This window comes from Beta vulgaris, chromosome 3 (genome assembly GCF_026745355.1).
Source record: "Beta vulgaris subsp. vulgaris cultivar EL10 chromosome 3, EL10.2, whole genome shotgun sequence".
NCBI classification, from domain to species: Eukaryota; Viridiplantae; Streptophyta; class Magnoliopsida; order Caryophyllales; family Amaranthaceae; genus Beta; species Beta vulgaris.
In genome coordinates this window covers 5,863,682-5,882,688 of record NC_079204.1, presented here as the reverse complement: position 1 = coordinate 5,882,688, position 19,007 = coordinate 5,863,682, and the positions used below count along the sequence as shown (strand labels likewise).

The 19,007-nt window shown below is 35.7% G+C and overlaps 3 protein-coding genes across 3 annotated transcripts; 2 read left to right on the top strand and 1 right to left on the bottom strand.

Moving 5' to 3' along the window:
• Positions 1-431: 431 nt before the first annotated feature.
• LOC104888356 (hypothetical protein) lies at positions 432-6,875 on the top strand. Its single transcript, XM_010673294.4, has 11 exons — positions 432-655; positions 779-836; positions 1,035-1,257; positions 2,033-2,135; positions 2,236-2,303; positions 3,635-3,799; positions 3,891-4,016; positions 4,259-4,600; positions 5,334-5,486; positions 6,055-6,150; positions 6,232-6,875. Exons 1-11 carry the CDS (start codon positions 598-600, stop codon positions 6,334-6,336), a joined length of 1,497 nt encoding a protein of 498 aa, XP_010671596.2. The 5' UTR covers positions 432-597; the 3' UTR covers positions 6,337-6,875.
• Positions 6,876-8,294: 1,419 nt separating this feature from the next.
• Positions 8,295-9,563, top strand: LOC104888355 (protein SAR DEFICIENT 4). Its single transcript, XM_010673293.4, has one exon. The coding sequence runs from the start codon at positions 8,446-8,448 to the stop codon at positions 9,454-9,456; it is 1,011 nt and encodes a 336-aa protein (XP_010671595.2). The 5' UTR covers positions 8,295-8,445; the 3' UTR covers positions 9,457-9,563.
• A 170-nt stretch (positions 9,564-9,733) lies between these two features.
• On the bottom strand, positions 9,734-17,678 carry LOC104888354 (uncharacterized). Its single transcript, XM_010673292.4, has 14 exons — positions 17,421-17,678; positions 16,027-16,163; positions 15,601-15,770; positions 15,314-15,460; positions 15,160-15,211; positions 13,859-14,033; positions 13,446-13,528; positions 12,877-13,089; positions 12,554-12,670; positions 12,116-12,272; positions 11,356-11,463; positions 11,213-11,278; positions 10,912-11,138; positions 9,734-10,816 (listed from the first exon to the last, which is right to left on the bottom strand). The coding sequence occupies exons 1-14, from the start codon at positions 17,473-17,475 to the stop codon at positions 10,709-10,711; spliced, it is 1,815 nt and encodes a 604-aa protein (XP_010671594.2). The 5' UTR covers positions 17,476-17,678; the 3' UTR covers positions 9,734-10,708.
• Positions 17,679-19,007: the final 1,329 nt, after the last annotated feature.

Here is a 19,007-nt window from a genome sequence, read left to right as displayed (position 1 = left end):
ACCTTATTAATAAATGAAAATATAAAAGATTAAAATTCTGCATTGAAATGAAAACAATCTCTAAAAGAAATAATCAAACAAGACATTGCATAACTATAAAATTTATTTATATATAAAGTACAAATGATGATCAGAATGACGAATTTAAATAATATCCAAAAATAAGGAGATGTCTAATCTTATTTATTGATTTGATGTTGTTGATTTACGACGGTAATCATCCCTAAAGTGGCCCATTAAATAAAGAGTAGTAGAATATTGATTGTTTTAAGTTTTGTTGGATGCCAAAGTCCAAAGAGCCATATCTGATTGTACAATAGCTTGACCAATTAGAGAGAAGCAGCTGCCTACGTGGCCACATTTCTATTGGACTAAAGCATTATTGACGTGTAAAATCATTTCCTAAAATAAGATGAAATACTAAAATTGAGGAAAAACCCAAAAAAAAAAAAAAGCATCTTCATTCTTTAGAACAAGCTGCAAAAGGAGTAAACTTTCCCTCATCCACAATTTCCCAGCACTTCACTCAATCTTTATTTCTCACTCTCTTTCTATATTTTAATCTATCTTTTTGCAAATTGCAAAAAAAATTTGCAAATGATGTTGATTGATACAACTATGGCTGTTCGAGTTCACTCCTCTTTTTCACTAGCTTGTAAGTTGTGATTTCTCTTTGCTCTTATTTTTTTCTGTAAAAAAATAAATTTGCAGAGATTATTGTATTTCATGCAATATAATTGATCATTATATGAGATACCCTTGTTTAAATTGATTTCAGATTGCCGTTCAAGTTGGAGTTCTGATGATTTTATGGGGGTCAATGTCTCTGTACCTTGGTAATTTTAAGTTGAACCCATTAATTATTGATAAAGATTTTTAATTTGAGGTTATGGGTAGTGTAGAAATCATTTGAAATGTAATATATGGTTTTGATTTGTGTAAATATTATAAGAAGAGAATTGGGTTTAGTGTTGCATTAGGAGTTGTGATGAGAACAAAAGAAAATGTTGTGATTTTAGAACATGGTTTTGCAGGAATAAAGTCAAGAGATTGAGAAAAAACTTTGTTAATAAAAGGAATGAGTTAAGTAAAAGCAGGATTCAAGCATCTGGGAAGTATTTGGGTTCAGGGTCTGATCATATAGAGGAGAATGGCAAGTCTAAGTATCATCCATATGAGGATATTTCGGACTCCGAAGCAACTGAAGCTGGAGAGGGTCGGCTTACTACTTCTGAAACTAGTAGGACTATCATTGAGGTACAAACAAAGTTATTGCAAATTTTAATTTTGGGAAATATTTTATGAAGGTTTCTTTTTTGAAATGTTATATAGGACTTGCAGTTGTATGTTGTATAGTGTGTTGTAGTTGGTATTGTTAAACATTTGGACCGTTGGAGTGGCTAAAGCCAGCAGAGACCTTAGTGATGTTAGAGTTTCTTGGATTTGACTTTATAGGAGCATTATTTGATGAAGGAAGATGCTGTATAGCAAACAAAATCAAGTTTGGGTAACTAATGATGCAAGCTGTAGCTATAAGATATAAGTACTGGTGGGGAACTTGGGGGGTCTATGTTGAGTTTCAACGATATGTGGCTTGGCAAGGAGTTTCTTTCAACCCCATGAACATTCGACGAGGCTGGGTGCTTGTGATCTCTGTTGGAACATCATTGGTTCCACCCATACAGATTACAGTGTGGATCTTAGAGCTTATATATAGGAGATCTTAATTTACAGTTTGAATTTCTCTGACTTTGTCCTAAAGTCTACTTAGAGTCTTTGCCTTAGACATGAAACTCTAGCACTATAGGCGTCAAATATGTCACTCCCCTAGTATTGCTCTATATATCCTTTTGTTTCAAGGCCAAGGTCTTTACTTACCTCTTTCTCATCTAGTCTTATCCTTCGAGTGTACTTTATACAACATGACAAAAGTCCTTTGGAAGTCTGTTACAACCTAATTTCTTGGAGTACTTTTGGCTGATGGGTCCTTTCGTTATCTTTTCCTTTGACTGTGTGGCCTATATGTTGTCAGGTGAACAGCAAAGCGACTCTGATGTTTTCTGGCATGATCAATGATGAAGTTCATGAGAACATTTTCTGGCCAGATCTGCCTTACCTGATTGACGAACATGGAAGTGAGTTAGTATTGGTGTTACTGTACTCTTGTTTAGTTATTTTAGATGAGCTTAATCTCGTTATTTGCTCCTAAGTATCACATATGTGGCTTGTTCTCAGATGTTTACTTCCAGGTGGATAATGACGAAGACATTATGCAATCCCTGACTTCTGACAATAACTACGTGGTAAGAACCTTGACCCAGAGGAACATGACAACATGGTGGTGGAGATCCTGGGTATTGGGGGACCATGTAACCTTTACATATACTGTGTGTTTTACTTTGAATCCATGTTGATTTATAAGCAATGCTAAGTACATTATCTTCATTTTGTTCCTGTTACATAAGCACTTATGTTACCTATACCTGCCGTTAGTGTATATATGACATGTTTAGTAGAACTAGCAATGACATTTTCGATAACCATTATGTGTTTTGATGTGACTAGCATCTAGTTTAGATCTAAGAGGCAGCAGTGTAAGTGAATCTGAAGTAGTGAAGGAGCAATGTTACATTTAGTTTAAATCTATTTTTCACTAAAAGCTACCTCAACTTCTAATTGATTCTTAAAACTGTTAGCTTATTTGCTTATTAACTTTCGCAGAGTTTTGACTAGGTGAAAATGCTAATCATTACGAAAAGCTCTTGCCAGATAGTAGTCATTTATACTTTTTATTTCAGGGTCTGGACTCTGGAGTAAAGCCTGATCACGTTTCATGGACTTCATCATAAGCGAAAACCTACAAATAGTTAGAAGCATGTTATATTCTTGCCTCTATATCTAGTTAATGTTTTACTTACTGCGTGGGACATGACACTCCATAACTTGATATCTTTGCTATCATGGTGATTATGTTCATTGCAGAAGTCCTAGATTTATTTATCAGTTCCCAATCACAAAAGATATCATTAGAAAGAGGGGAGAAAGTCCATGGACGATATCTGGTTCTTCCTGTTCCCATTACTTCTGTATCTACTGATAGATATCAAAATTTCAGATTACCTGATTTACTGTGATCCATATTTTCTTTGACTTCTACACGGCCACATTCACCCAGCAACCTTGCTTCATTTAGTAATACTTGCTCATTACATGATTACAAGTTATGCATGTATTAATCATTATTTGGCTTGTCTATATCCGTATTTATGGTTTCAGATACTGTATTTCCTGCAGCAAAAGAATGAATCATCTAAAGATGGATCTAATGTAGTTTAAGAGCTTCAAATATGCAAAATCTGATATCTAAACATGTGAACTTTTGTAGCACTTTCCTTTGACGGATTTTCCAATTGTGCTAGTTTTGTTGTTTGAAAACCTAGCTCCTATATCCGCTGATACTTCTTCAGTTCTTTGCTCCAAAACCAACTGTGCCAGTTTGGTGCAGTCTGTTCTTGTTCAAAGCGATATAATTGGTTTGAGAACGTCTCATATAAGTTTGTGCAGAGAGCCGGAAACTGTATCCTCCTGTTTTTTCTCATGTTGGTTTGTCGAACTTTTGGTTTCTTTTGTGCAGCATGTCATCATTGGGCTGGACACCAAGGAAATATTGAGTGAGATGGAGTTATCAGGTCCAGCTACAATAGATTTTGGTATTGAGGAAATTGAAGAAGAAGAAGAAAGTGATTTTGATGAAGACAAGGAGGAGGGTGATGACGATGAGGATGATGAGTTTGAGGGGGTGGGCATTATTGGCTCATTTGTGCCTTCAATTCAATGAGAACAATATGGTTCTGACTGTATGACATCCTCTTTCAATTTCTTTTTTGTAGGATTGGGTTGATATTCTTGAAGTTGATGACGATCATGCTGATTCTGATGAATCTCTGGGAGACTGGGCAAAATTAGACACAATGCGTTCTTCACACCCTATGTATTTCGCGAAAAAGATTTCTGAGGTTCCCCTTGATCTTTATTTCATTATGTAATGCATATCTTGATGTTAATGTCTGGCACTTCTGGCAGTATTTTGATGTACATGTTCAAAGATGTATCTTTAAATTTGGGTAAACGTAGTTGTGATTTTTCCAGTGTGACTAATGCTAAAGATTGGTTTGAGTTGGAAGCAAGGGTTCGTACAATATGTTTTTATACTGTTGGGAAATTGTTAATATCGTCCTAAAAAGTCCTTTTTTTGCAGGTTGCATCTGATAATCCTATAGATTTTATGGTACAACCTCCAGCTGGCCTGGCTATACAAGGCCTTCTGAGACCTGCATTTATCGAAGAACGATCTGTCATTCAGAAGAACAGGTTGATTCTTCCAGATAAAGACGCTGATGTCAACAAGGGTGAAAAGAATACAGAAAACAAGGTAGGAAATGTTAGTATAGTTAATGGCCATGCTCATGTTTCGGCTTCTCCTGAAGATAACTCTGTGTGGACTGAGGATTTGGAAAAGGATGATGGTGTGTCTAGTGGAACTGCATTCTATAAGCTAGAGATGACTAAGATACAACTAATTTCAGCCTATGGAAATCAGGTACTACCTACAGTTTAAGATTTTAAGACCATCTAACTGCAGTCATTGCACAATTGGTTCTTGACAACAATTTTATATATTGATTCTTTTGTGATCACTGGAGAGGTCACCTAAAATGAGTGTTATTTTAAAAGAAGATATGCAAAATGCATCACCAAAAATTGTTCTCCACTGTTGCCATCATTTCTCTTGTTGGAGAAGGGCACAATTATTTCATATCCATTCTACCCTTTTGGTCTCTTTGTAAAACTGATACCAATGTAGCCGATATATTTTGCAAGTTTAGGAAGGTCTACATGTGCATAGCCTTTACCCCTAACTACTTCTCTCCAGCTTTTTGGAGTAGTAAAGAAATAATTGGTTATATATGATATACAGTACATCATATGAATGATTCGGCCATTCAGGTTGGGTACCAATATTAGATGTGTAAAGATATTTCAATCATTCACGTGTGGAAGTTATGAATTAATGATAGTCTAAGGATGGAGGAAGAAGAATTATTAAATCAGAACTTGCATCCACCATGTAAGCTATTTTCAGTCCAAAAACTATAACTGCCATCAACTCAAGTGAGTTTCTGTTCTGTGGCTATGGACTTATGGTTTTGTCCATTGTAACAAATTCTCCTTCCCCAGCCATTAAATAAATATAATAATAGGTTGTTAATACAATTATGACTGTGGTTATTCTTCTTGTTCGTTCTCTGAATGATGTCGAGATGATGTAACAGACTTCAGTTGAAGTTGAAGATTACCGTAAGGCACGTTCTGACGCAATTGCGCATTCAGCTGCCAAAATAATATCTCGTGTGAGTGCCGCAGGAGAAAAGACGACCAATGCCCTTAAAACCCTGTGTTGGAGGTGCAAGGGTCTTCAAGTAGAGGTGAGACAAATTATATATGGTTATTGCTAATTATTTCATGTCTGTGCACAAATTATAGTCTTATCTCTCGACCCCACCCCACCCCGTTGTCCTGCAAGTGCATTATGTTTCGTGTGAACGTGGTCTTAGTTCTCTTTCTTGTTTTCTTGCTCCTTTCCAAAGTACTTGAACGCATACCTCTTCCAAATAACAGTGAGCAGAGGTGTACTTGGAAAGTAACCTAAGCTCACTAGCTGGTTGAAAATTACATCATTAAACTTGCAAGTAACAAAACCTAAGGCTCTTTAACAAATCATCCATACCTGGTTAACAATTCAGTGAAGAAAGGTTTTCACAAAGATCATAGTAGTTGATATTCCTAAATTCTAGGTGTAAAGGTGCTTCATGCATCCTTATTTTCACGATCATGGGCTCTTCTATCTCTAATGGATAAAAAACATCCTTGAGATTCTGCGGGCTTGTTTTAGATCTTTTTTTTTTTTTTTTTTTCAAAAGCTCGTTCTGAAAGGGATCTCACTCTTGTTTCCAAACAAGTTGGTAATCTATATTTCCTTCCTTTTTGTTGCAGGAGGCATCACTTATTGGCGTAGATTCTCTTGGTTTCGACCTAAGAGTTTGCTCAGGAACACAAGTACAAACGTTGCGTTTTGCATTCAATTCACGGGTAATTTCCCTTTGATCACAAGAATTATATGTTAAATATTCTGAAATCTTACTCACACTGTAATCATAATAATGCTTGCAGGCCACTTCAGAATATAGTGCTGAGAGACAGCTTAATGATCTATTATTCCCTAGAAGCAATCAGAAGGCTCAAAAGGTAAAACAAACCCGGAGGAAAGAAAGCTGAAGCTAAATGGATAGAAATTCAAAGTTTTCCATTTGAAATCTTCAGTTTGGTGCGGGATGCTGCAGGTGAATTTCTGTTTTTAGCTCCAGATCTCATGTATTTCTAACCAAGATCATTATGTAGCAAAAGTTCAGTTACATTTGCTCTGCAACTAGCGAAATTTGTACAGCCCATTTTCCTTCAACATATGCTTGCTCTGGTAATAGATTCACAGCAAGGTAGAGGTGGTGTTTTTTTTATGGTAAAATTGCACAAATTTGTCATCAAATGTAGATCAGTAGAGAGGACGACGGAGGGGGAAGATTTCTCCTCCTGTTCGGGAAAATTCAAAGTTTTCATTTTTGTTTTTTTAGCATATACTGTTTTACCCCCTCCTCTGCTAAGAAAATGTCCTTGGGGGATGTGTACATCAGCATCTAAACTTAAGCAGATCAGGTTCAATCATGAAGTTAATGGCATAACATATGATTCTGGAAATCGCGCTGTATGTAATGTTATTGTTAACAACAGTTTCATCTATGCAAGAGAACTTACTGTGATGATTCTGGAGATTGTTTTTACTCTGCTTTCTCAAACATTTTGTATGAAAATTTTACTTAGCATTGTCACGATTTTAAAAAGATGCGTTTGTCAATATGCATTTACCAAATGCATGGATGGCTTGATTATAGATATTTACTGTGTTGATTGCAATTGCGTTCTACTGCAGCTTTTTTGATAGTAGTAGGGGTGTTCATAACCCGATACCCGGCTTTTCGGGTACCCGCATATTTGAAAAGTCGGCCCATGACCCGACCCGGGAAAGCCAGATTCCTTTATAACAAAGGTTTTACCTTGTTAAATTATGAGCTTATGCAACTTATATGATGATTCTTCCCTAGATCATTTTATATGAACATATTGCAACAACTACACCTTTTCCTTTTTGTGAATATTGCTGCAATGAAAAAATTTAATCTTGTATAAACACGAAAAGGTTAAACGCATTATTCAGCTTGGTGGAAATCAAGAAAACAATCAAGTGAATGTTTTTGAGGAATTTCCAGCTAATTTGAGATTACTGCATTATGTGAGGTCAACAAGCCAATCTAAATAGAGTTCTTCTTTCAAGTTGCACATAACTTGAAAACCTAAAAAATATCATATCAAATTGTTGGACGAATTTCATGATAATTTGATGGGAGATGGCCATATAAATATATAATGGTCAATGCTGCAGGTTGTCTAATGTGAAAGTCAAAGTTAACACAAGTAAATTAAAGCCACGACCAGAAGCCAAACCTACAATGATTCAATTCCACAAGTGAACTTATCTTATACTTCAATATATGTGAACAATGTTCCAAAAGTAAAGAGTCTGAACCATATGTTAAATTAAGTTCTTTCATTATAGTTTATCCAATTATGATCATATATCCACATCATATCATCTGTACTTGGAGTAGATTCGTTTAACTTTATCCATATAATCAATTAGCTCAGTATGATAAATTAAATATATATATATCACGGTAACTCTCGATCCAGAGAAGATCAATTCTTAATTTATATCTAACTAAGTCTTGTAGTATTCATTATGAGTTTTAACTAAATATAAATTCATATACTCCCTTTTCTTTTTTGAAGTTATACTCATTTTCCATTTTAGTTGTTCTGTGAAGTTCTATTTATTTTACTTTATACTTAAATTGGTAAAAGAAATATGATTAGTTCATTGGATTATGGCCATTTTTGTATTTATTTAAGACAATTTGACCCAATATTCTCTCATCATATTTTCCTTTTTTTATTAGTACAAGTGAACTAGAAAATTATACTCTTTTTCTTGTTGTCTAAAATACCGTGTCTATGGTAAATAAGTAGAACTTCAAAAAACAGAGGGAATACAATTACACGAGTCAATTTTGCCACTATATAAACACACCAATGTAAATGTTCCCCATATTCTTTATTGGAATTCAAGATTTGAAGAAATTTCCAACATTCTCTAACAACATTTCAGTGAAATTTCTCATACAAGAAGATTCTCCTTCCTAACCTTATAAATTAATCCTCAAAACATTTGTCTTCCACATTCCATTTCATACTCAAATAAATCTCTCTTACACCATGGCAACACCATCCATCACAAGCACAACCACACCAATCTTCATCTCAACCACCACACTCCGATCAATCCTCTCCCACAAAACCCTAATTAGCCACCTCAAATCCACCCTTCCAAACGCCTCTCTTTCTCTCTCTACCCCACCTCGTCACTCTCTCTCTACATCCCAAAATTCCACTCTTCTCCTCATGCCTTCTTTCTCTACCTCCCCTTCTCTCCCTTACATTGGGGTCAAACTTGTAACTTCACATCCTCAAAACTCTTCCCTTAATTTACCCGGAATTCATGCTTGTTACACCCTCTTTCACTCCCTTAGTGGACAAACCCTAGCTTTATTTGATGCTACTGAACTTACCCTTTTCAGAACTTCCTCAATTTCAGGTTTAGGTTCATTATATTTGTCAAATTTTGATTCCCATGTTCTTGTTATGGTGGGTTCTGGTAATTTATCACCCCATTTGATCACTGCCCATTTGAGTGTTAGGCCTAGCATTAAAAGGGTGATCATTTGGAATCGAACCGCCGAGAAGGCGGCTGCATTGGCAGATAGATTGACAAGAGAGAAAGGTTTTGAAGGGGTGACATTTGAGAGTAATGGGTGTTTAGAGGATGTGATTGGGTTGGGTGACATTGTGAGTTGCGCCACGAATTCGGAGCATGAATTGGTTGAAGGAGTGAAGTTGAAGGAAGGAGCTCATCTTGATCTTGTTGGGTCGTTTAAACAGACGATGAAAGAGTGTGACGACGAGGCGATAAGGAGGGGGAGAGTGTTTGTTGATAATGAGGTTGCATTGGAGGAAGCTGGGGAATTGGTTGGTGCTTTTGAGAGAGGAGTGATTTCTAAGGATGATGTTTGTGGGACTTTGGTGGAATTGATCAAAGGTGATAAGGTTGGGAGGAAGAATGATAAGGAAATTACTGTGTTTAAGTCTGTTGGTTCTGGGGTGGTTGATCTTCTTACTGCTCAGTTAGTGTATGAAACTGTCATCAGAGATCAAATTGGGCAGTGCTAACTGCTAATGGTTTATGATGATGTATACCTGATTTTTTGGTATAGAAGTTTTGTACTATTGCATCTTAGATAAGAATAAAAGTCCATGTTCTTTTGGACTTATTTTCAGTTCTGTTCAATTACTCTCTGCGGTTTAGTTCTGCTCCGTTTAGTTCAGTTTCTCTCGATCCAAATAATGGGGCTAAACACCTAACTTATAGAGTTACCATGAGACTAGCAGTGTAAAGTGCATCAACTATCATATAAGCCAGTTTCTGTCAAACAGTCGAATATAAGCATTTCTTTGAACCAAGTATACTCAAACTAAATATATGAAAAGTGAAAAGTACACAAATTGTTACCGTTCCTACTAATTCTTGGTAACTTTTTACTTGCTTTGCATAATTTATAGTAGTTAACTACACAATTGGTACCCTTTCTACTAATTCTTGGTAATTTTTTACTTGCTTTGCTTAATTCATAGTTAACTTTTTCTTGTAAAACAGAGTGTTTAAGATCATCTGATTCAGAAAATTACCCATGTACAAACTTGTAAAAAAAAATTGTTGGAACAATAGAATGAGTACTTGGCCTGGGATGTTTTTCATTTGATCTCCCATTTCTCGAATTTTCTAACCTTAATGGTTAGCATTAAGCTAATCCCTCAAATTAAACTGTACATTCAGGATGGCATTACATTCAATCTGCACTAGGGAACCTGATTTGTAAGTTTACAAGACCTTGTAGTTATTTAACATCAAGAGTCCTTTACGTGGTAAGTGCATAATCTCCTTTGACCTAGTCACAAATATCTTTCAAAATGTACAACAAGCAGGTTATCCAAGGGTTAATTTACAAATGAAATCGTGTATTCATCGCATTCCAGATGATTGATACTATTAGACATCTAGACTCATTTTTTTACTTGAGGAACTCCTAGAAGCTAATAGTACAGGGAATGTAGAACATTTTACACTCTGCAGAAGCTGAACTTCAAAGTTCGAAATGTAAGGATTTCGGCTTTGCAGTTCCCTTGTTGCAAGCAACTGCTGCAGCTAGTCACAGAATTCCTCTCAGAAATGCACAACTACTTACCCTGTTGATAATATTGGGCAAATTTAGGTCGTTTTCCTAGAGGACATGTGCCAAGATAACTCCTCTCCGAGTACTACACAGTGATAACAATTACCTCTCTTCTGTCAAATCCACAGAGACCTACCGAATGACGCTTGAAAGAGGATGAGCATGACATAAGTAGTATTTGTTGGGAATGTCTATAAATGCAAGGGTATATCGTGTTTGACAGTGGCAGTTAGTTCAGCCTGAGATGCAGTCCTCTCAACTGCTATCCACCATTCATCATCGTCTTCAGTAGCATTATCCTAGATGTACAAAAACGAGGATAAATTTTGACTAATCAGAGAGTAAAAATTTGCTGGAGCAGAACTAACACCAGGTGGATAATGATAAAACTAACCATGGAACTTATAAACAGATCTCCCATATTTTCAACATTATCAGCAACTTTCACTGCTTCATGCCACCAACTATCATCACTGTCTCCATCTATCAAGCTTTCATGACCACCAGGGACCAAATTTTCCTGATCGATATCAGCTGAGCCATCAATAGTTCCCGTGTGTCCCAGACTGGGTATTTCAGGTATCAAATCATTCGGAATGGGACGAGAGGGAGATCGATAGCCTGGTCCAGGCAAAAAATTAGCAAGAATTCACTGGAGGTCTAACTTAAATGTTCTTAAATACAATGGGACAAACCTCGACAGTCAGGATCATAGCACTTCTGATAGTAGAGAGCCCACTGTAAGTCTACCACGTACATAACTAGAGGGCACAAGAAGTTAAATTGGATACAAATGCATTAAATGTTCTACAAGACAAATTATGTCGATGCAACATACCATGATTACTTTTGTGTTCTCGACCAATCCGCCCACAGTATCTACTCTTTGACATACTGTAGACCAGCAACCCGTACTCAGAGAACCAATACCAGCTTCGGATCTTTCCTGAAATTGGAGGGAGTCATCACTCATCGATAGTAGTCAACAGCCTTTAATCAAGCAGCCAGTGGTATGGATGAAGGGAAATCATAGGAATCTCTATTACCATAACAATGCAAAAGAAAACGAAAATATAAAAATCAACAGCAGATGGAACTTTTTGACTTGTCTGGGCTGAAAGTTCTGGCACCAATATTTGTATTCATGAAAACTCAGACGCCACATACAAGCAACACGCATCAAATTTCTCTAGCTGTTTATTCTCTTGTAATATGAGATTGGCTCTAAAGATAATGAATTTGGAAGATATTTGTAAAAAAAAAAAATCCTTGCAGTTCATCAGAACACTTCTAAACCATTTGAGAATATTAAGTAAATGCTCACAGAACCTAGCAGTTAGAACATACAAGTTACAACCACATAAAATTTTTATTTTTAACTACAAATAAACTAGTCTACATGGTGATAAAAGTACTTGATTCTTATAATGGAAGTAATGTAATCCAAAGAACTCTGAAATGCATAAGCACAGTAGTAATTTCAGTAGAAGTACTTTCAAGTGCTGATTTAGTGCAGTAAGTCTGGCAAGAAGCCCATTTTATCTGAGATTGCACCTTAGCTAGTCAATGCTGATAAACAGTCCAAATTTTTTACCTACCAGTCACACTTCCAAAAGAAGCAACTGATTCTATAAATGCATCCAAGGCAGGAAATGGAGATGCTCCCGTTAGGTAAGTTTGTGAGATATCACTTCCGCGGGTGTGCAATGTTAATTCTTGAAGTATATTTGCAGGTCTCCTGCAAGAATAGTTTACCTGCATTTGTAGCGAGCAAATATACTAATTTGCGATCAAAAAAGATAATAGATTTTTTGAAGCATCAGATCAAGAAAATTAGGAATGGTGTGAAGTGACTTGAATACAGGGATTTCAAAGAATCATTATGTTCCCTCAAGGAACACTTTTTTGGATGAACAGTCCCTCAAAAAAAATAGTTACAAATAGATCCTGATATCTTAAGGAAAATTTTGAATTTTCTTGACAGCATCAACATGTGAATAACAAGAAACAAGCATACGATCCAAGCTGAAAATTACCTCAGTATCAAACTGCAGAGTTTTGATACAATCCAACTCCATTTTACAGACTAAAAGCTTTTCACAGTCATCATCTATGTTGCAAATCAGGGATGCCATGAAAACATCTTCTTCACACTGTAAGTCATATATTATGTTAAAAGAGGGGGGAAAGAAAAGACCTTAAATACTAAAGATAACAAATATTAAGATATGGAAGGACACAAAAAAAAAAAGCAAAATGCATCCATTGTTCAAGCTAAGCAAGAAATGACAGGTAAAGAAAAGTAAATTCTCTGAGCTATCAAATTGTGATAACAAGAAAATGCATAAAGGTCCAGTACCATGTCCCTACACTTGAAACGCCCAGTAGGTCGGAGCACAGAAGTCTTCCCAGCTTTTGATGATAGAGCTAAGCGAAAACAACGATTTCTCGAATATACAGCATTGTCTACAAAAAGTTGCAAAGAAGGTCCTGCGGAGCTTGAATCTTTGGATATAAAAATTTGCTCGAATCTTGCATCTTTCTCCCTTGCACTATGAATTCGCGAGCATATCTGATATTGGCAAAAAAAGCATGCAGATGTTTATACAGCCAAGAACGAGCAAAAGAGGGGACATGGTGCAGATATTAAAATGGCATCAAAGTGATTACGTATCTATTCGAACTCTATATTGGGTTATATTATAGTAAAAAGATACAGGATGGAGTAAACTTGTTCAGAAGTTTTCATGATTATGAATATCAAGAAGACAAATCTACATTTTTCAAGACCTACAGAGATCAAGAAGATAAATCAATTCTTTCAATGTATGATGTTCACCTCTCTATTCTACATCTGATACAGATATAAGGAAAAATTTCATTACGAATCAAACAAAAATCATCACAAGAACTTGTTCCTAGACATACTTCAGAAACAAAGGCACCAGCATGGATATTATCCTTAAAAGCAGCCTTTGGAATGCGTAGCACCAAGTGGCGAGAGAATTTTGCTGCAATATATAACCAAAAAGCATAAAGTTTAAATTTGTAAAACCAAATTTACAAAAAACAAAAGTTATGTAGCGAAATTCCAAAAACCAGAATTTGTTTTCCTGGAAGGTTGGTAACTTTCTTGAAAATGGTAAGAACAAAGAAACAAAAACAGCCTCTGTCGCAACTTTTTTTTATAGATCATGATACGGATGTACTCACTCAGCGCATATAATGGAAATATACAAAATAGGAACAAAGGTAAAAGAAGAAAAGTTCAGAAACTCAGTCATGAACATCAAGTCAAAGTACTCAAGTCTTTAAGTCACTCACTTAAGTGACATCCCTACCTTCAGTGGAGGAATCAAGTTCTACAACCCAATCTTCTTCTCCTTGTATTTGGTATTTCTCGTAGAATGCCTCAAATATGACCAACAACAAAAGATCAACCATTTGATTACCATCTTTATCTGTATTCTCCAACCTATTGAACTCCAAATCAAAGTAAAGATGACAAGGCAAACCCTGCGAATGAGGCATAACCCAGCAAACTGATTAAAATTGTCTCATTTGAACAAGTACCATGTTTGAAAAAGTGTACCAGACAATGCTATCATGTATTCCTCTTCATACACTCTGTCCCTTAGGTAAGAGTCGTCGCATTGTTCGAACAAAGTTGTTTGAAGGATTCAAAACGATTTCGATACAATAGCATTTGTAATAATTTAGTTCCTCCCGACCTTTGCTTTATTTAATCCAAATGGGGGTCATAGGATATCATGGAAATCTAACTAAGATACTAATTAAAGAAATGTGATATTTTTTCCCAAACATCCCCAAAATAGCATATGCATCTAATGGTTCCAAATGGAGGAAGTACTTAATATTTTTCTTTCAAATCCATTTCATTTATTTTATACCTCATAAAATTCATAATATACATATTTTAAATGACAAGGTAAAACATACTCAAAGAAGTCACATAGGCAAACGGTAACTTCCTGAACATTTGAGTGCTTGTAAATCCTCCATTGTATTGCACTAAGAGAATAAGTAAATCATGAATGGTGTTTATCAAACACAAGGAATCTACAACCAACACTCTTCTATTCAGTTTCAAGTTAGAACAAGCTTTACACTAATTCTTTCCCAGTTTCAGTTCTTCCCAAATTTATGAGCAAACTGTTAAAAAATATTAATGGAATTAAGAACGGATAAACTGATAATGTGCTCTATGATTTCCATTTAGGTTTAAAGGGTCAGTGCTGCAGCCAGCGAAAGGAGATGGCACATTTTGTCCACGTTCTGGATTCAAGTACAAAGCAAAGTAGCTTACTTTTTTAATGAACGTGAGTGAAGGAAAAACGCATTGACAGGTCAGCACCGCAAAAAAAATGTAAATATATAGTGATGGAAGAATTTACCAAACTCCACTAAACATAGGGGACTCTTCCTGTTGGCATGGTTGTAAGGAAATATACTAGGAAGATCATATAGGAGTAATACATACAAGGAATTAACACAAAGAAGGCCACAAGGGTAAATGAATGGCAAGCAGTACACACTAAGGTTTAAAAATATCAAGAAACCAACGAATAATCATGTATCTTTCGAAAAAGTTCATGCAATAAACCGAACAGCAGATATTCACCTCTTGAATCACCTCATAGTGATGACGGAAAGTTGAGTCCATATTCTTGTACCTAAATATTGTTGCAAGATCGATTTTTAGATAACAAAATCACAAGCCACCGAGAAAGTTCAAATTATAAAACTATAAGGTTAGCTTCATGGTAATAAGTAACCTTCTCCAGAATTCTTGATAGGTTGAAACAAGAAATCTTCTTTGACCACTGAAGTGATCTTGATAACTAAAAATGCGAACATTGGCTTGTTCTTTTGCAAATTTCATAGCATCATCCTGCTTCGGAAATGTAGCCCATATTTGCTTTCTGATAAAACATTTGAAAAATTCTCATTTTGAAGAGATCAGAAGACAACATCATCAAATAAAGGAAATAAACGATTGGTAATAAAGGGGACGTGTCACACACATGAATGAAACAAGAGTATGATAGTTCATCATATATACCTTGAGTTGGATTTACGTCTTCCAGCAAGATCAAGGTGTATTTCACGCAATACCCGAAGCAAACTGGATGGCCTCTTTGGAGGTACTCCATGTGGTGAGCCATAAAATACACCAGGAGAAATCTGTCTACCAGCAATGAGCTTGTTTGTTTTATTTGTCACTGAACCAAGCTGAAAAATAAGTGCAAGAAACTAAGTTTCCATGTATCACAAACTACATATAAACAAAGAAATAATTTTATCTTTCATAGAATCCTGCATAGTGCGTGTCTGAAATTTTCCAAGCTTGACCTTGTGATTGGTTCATCAAATGAAAAGATGTTTGAATAAATTGAGCAATAAACTGGAACACAAAATCTGAATTCTGCAATGGAAGTATAGGCCTAACACAAAAAATTAAAAGAGTTCCAAGTAGCAAATGACATACGCTGTCTAATCTTTGACATGGATCCGGGCAAATTCTCTTGGCTTGTCCGGCTGAACTTGGAGACTTGGTGCTATTAAGGCTTGAATTGTCTTGCTTCAATCTACTCGCACTTGTTTTTTTCTCTCTAAAAGCAGATTCTGTACACATATGTAGTTATTTTAGATTGAAGAAGATGAAAAATGCAGTCAAGATAAATACAGCATTTCCCTTATCAATTCAGAACAGCATTCGTCAATAGGAACATCTCTTTTCGCTCTAACTAATTTCAAATGACTGATCCGCTTGCGGAAGGGACCAAAAGAAAGCCCATTTGATCTGATATTCTATACTAAACTAAATTTTATAAATCAAATATCGAATTAAGTAGGAGAATTCTTTTTATATGAATGTTTTATCAATTTATTTCCTTTTTTATGTGTTGCATAATCAGCCATGGCATATTAAGAAAAGGATAAATCTCGAACAGCTACTCCTCCCTTTCAAAAAGTTCTTCCTACTTTGACCAATTTCATCGCACAAAAAATATTCCAAACAAGAAGAAAAAGAAATGGATAAAGGCCTTGTTTGGTAAATAGAGGTTTGGGGAAGAATTAGAGGTTTGAACTCATATTGGAGGATTTGACTAGTCAATCTTCTAATTTAAGTGTTTGGTAAGAGAGGTTTCAATTAGTTGATTGCGCTCGAAAAGCTCTTTTTGAGAAAGCGAGATGGAGGAGCTTTTTGACATTAGAAGTTCGGGAATGAGTGAGTCAATAACATTTATGTCCTAAAGTTGTTGAAAATTACATTAATAAACAACAAAAGGTACAACAATAAAATTATACACATGTCTTTATTGGTCATTTGATACAATTATGTAACAATCAACTATCAGCTACTTACCAAACACTTATATACAAACAGCTAATACAATCAGCTAGTGCAATCCGCTATCAGCTTATACAATCAGCTAACAGCTAACAACTCTACAATAATTATCAAACAGGACCAGAGTATGAAAGAAATCTTGATATTGTCAGCAATTAAGCATATTAGTAAAATCACGCACTATGCCAGTAATTTCTCATAAAATAAAAAAACGCCCAAAAAATTATAATTACGTTTTAACGAATTAACAAAAAAAAAGAAAAAGACAGTAATTTCTCAAGAGTTCATTTCAACCAAAACTTCAAAAGAAAAATCAATCACATTCTTATACCTAGCGACGGAGTACGATTCGGAAGCAAATCAAAATTACAAACCCCTAGAAGAGCAATTAACAGTAATGGTTAACAAATAATGCAATGAATTTGTAATATAATACTTAATGAAATAGAGTTTACTAGTGATGATTCGCAAATTGCAATGAAAGAAAAGATGAATTGAGGAGAGAGAAAGAGAGTGAGGAGAATTACGAGGAGGAGAGACGCCACATTTGAAACATTCAAACAAACGGTCGACATCATCCATGGCAAATCTGGATTACACAGAAATTTTTGAATTGGATTAATGGATTACACAGCAATTAACAGTCTGGTCTTGTTCTTCGTATTAGCGGGAACCTTTTCATTTTTTAAAATTTTGGGAATGGAGATTGGACGTTGGAGTCTTGGAGAAGGAAAACGAGTCCCCGCACCAGGTTTTGGATTCAAGGAATTAACCGCAAATTTGTAACGGGTTATCTATACAAACTTGTATTTTAGTATGTGGGCTCCTGCGTCGCTCCGGGTGGTTTATTTTTCGAATTTGATATGTATTTTTCCAATTTCCATTAAAATATATTAAGTAAAATTCAATATTTAAAAAGTATAAATATTATAATGTGAACACTTAAAACATGATTGAAAGTTGGTTGAGATGGTAATTGTGCTATGTAGTAATATACAAAAGTAAAATTACCTTGCAACAAGATTTCAAAAACCAAAAACTTTCAATTCATCAAAACGGGGAGGCACACCAAAAAGCAATTCATAAGGGGTTTTCTTGTGGAGCAACATGGAGGGAGTACAGTTAATAATATGAGCAGCAGCTAAAACAGACTCACCCCAAAAAGAGAGAGGAAAGTGAGATTGGAAACGGAGAGCGCGAGCAACATTGAGAATATGTTGATGCTTGCTATCTACCCTTCCATTTTGTTGTGGGGTGCCCACACATGATTTTTGAAAGATAATCCCGATAGCAGTAAAATATGATTCAAGACAGTTGAATTCCGTTCCATTATCACTACGCACAATTTTTATTTCTTGAGAAAACTGACGCTTAATCATAGCAATAAAAGACATGAATAAACGAAACATTTCAGTTTTGTCAACCATTAAATAAACCCAGACAGCTCGGGAATAATCATCAACCAATGTAAATAAATAACGAGATCCACAATAAGAGGGTGTCAAATAAGGACCCCATAAATCACAATGAACCATCTCAAATATCCGAGAGGCTTTATTTCCACTCAAAGAAAAACTACACCTAGGCTGCTTAGCTTTATAACAAATTGAACAACACAACCTTTATCTAAATGAGGTGCAGAAGAAATAAAAGGGAGTAACTTCACTACAACTTCAGAAGCATGCCCCAATCTCATGTGCCAGAGAGTCAAATCAGAAGTAGCAGAGCGATCAACAGAGACCGCAAGAGTTGTAGGTTGCTGGCGAAGATAGTAAAGTCCATCCCGCCTCTCACCCGTTCCAATCAGCGCCCTCGAATGAAGGTCCTAAATAGCACAAATGTTAGTAGAAAAAGTGACAAAACAAGATAAATCATCGCTCATTTGGGTGACCGAGATCAAATTACACTGCAGAAGGGGTACATATAATACATTATGGAGGCCAAGAGTATACTCAAATGAACAATGCCGGATCGAGTAGCAAGAACCGAAGCCCCATTAGGAAGACCAATAGGACAATCATCAATAGAAACAATATCACATAAAAAAGATAGATCACCCGTGACATAGCATCCCCAGGTACGCCATTTCCTATAGCAAACTACGTTAGTTGTGA

Coding starts and splice junctions, on each gene's coding strand:
- LOC104888355 (XM_010673293.4), top strand. CDS start 8,446: ATGGCAACACCATCCATCACAAGCACAACCACACCAATCTTCATCTCA.
- LOC104888354 (XM_010673292.4), bottom strand. CDS start 17,475: ATGGATGATGTCGACCGTTTGTTTGAATGTTTCAAATGTGGCGTCTCT. Junction 13,090..13,445: donor CTGGTGCCTTTGTTTCTGAA/GTATGTCTAGGA, acceptor TGCCAATATCAG/ATATGCTCGCGAATTCATAG. Junction 12,671..12,876: donor GTTTCAAGTGTAGGGACATG/GTACTGGACCTT, acceptor TATGACTTACAG/TGTGAAGAAGATGTTTTCAT.
- LOC104888356 (XM_010673294.4), top strand. CDS start 598: ATGATGTTGATTGATACAACTATGGCTGTTCGAGTTCACTCCTCTTTT. Junction 837..1,034: donor GTCAATGTCTCTGTACCTTG/GTAATTTTAAGT, acceptor ATGGTTTTGCAG/GAATAAAGTCAAGAGATTGA. Junction 2,136..2,235: donor CCTGATTGACGAACATGGAA/GTGAGTTAGTAT, acceptor GCTTGTTCTCAG/ATGTTTACTTCCAGGTGGAT.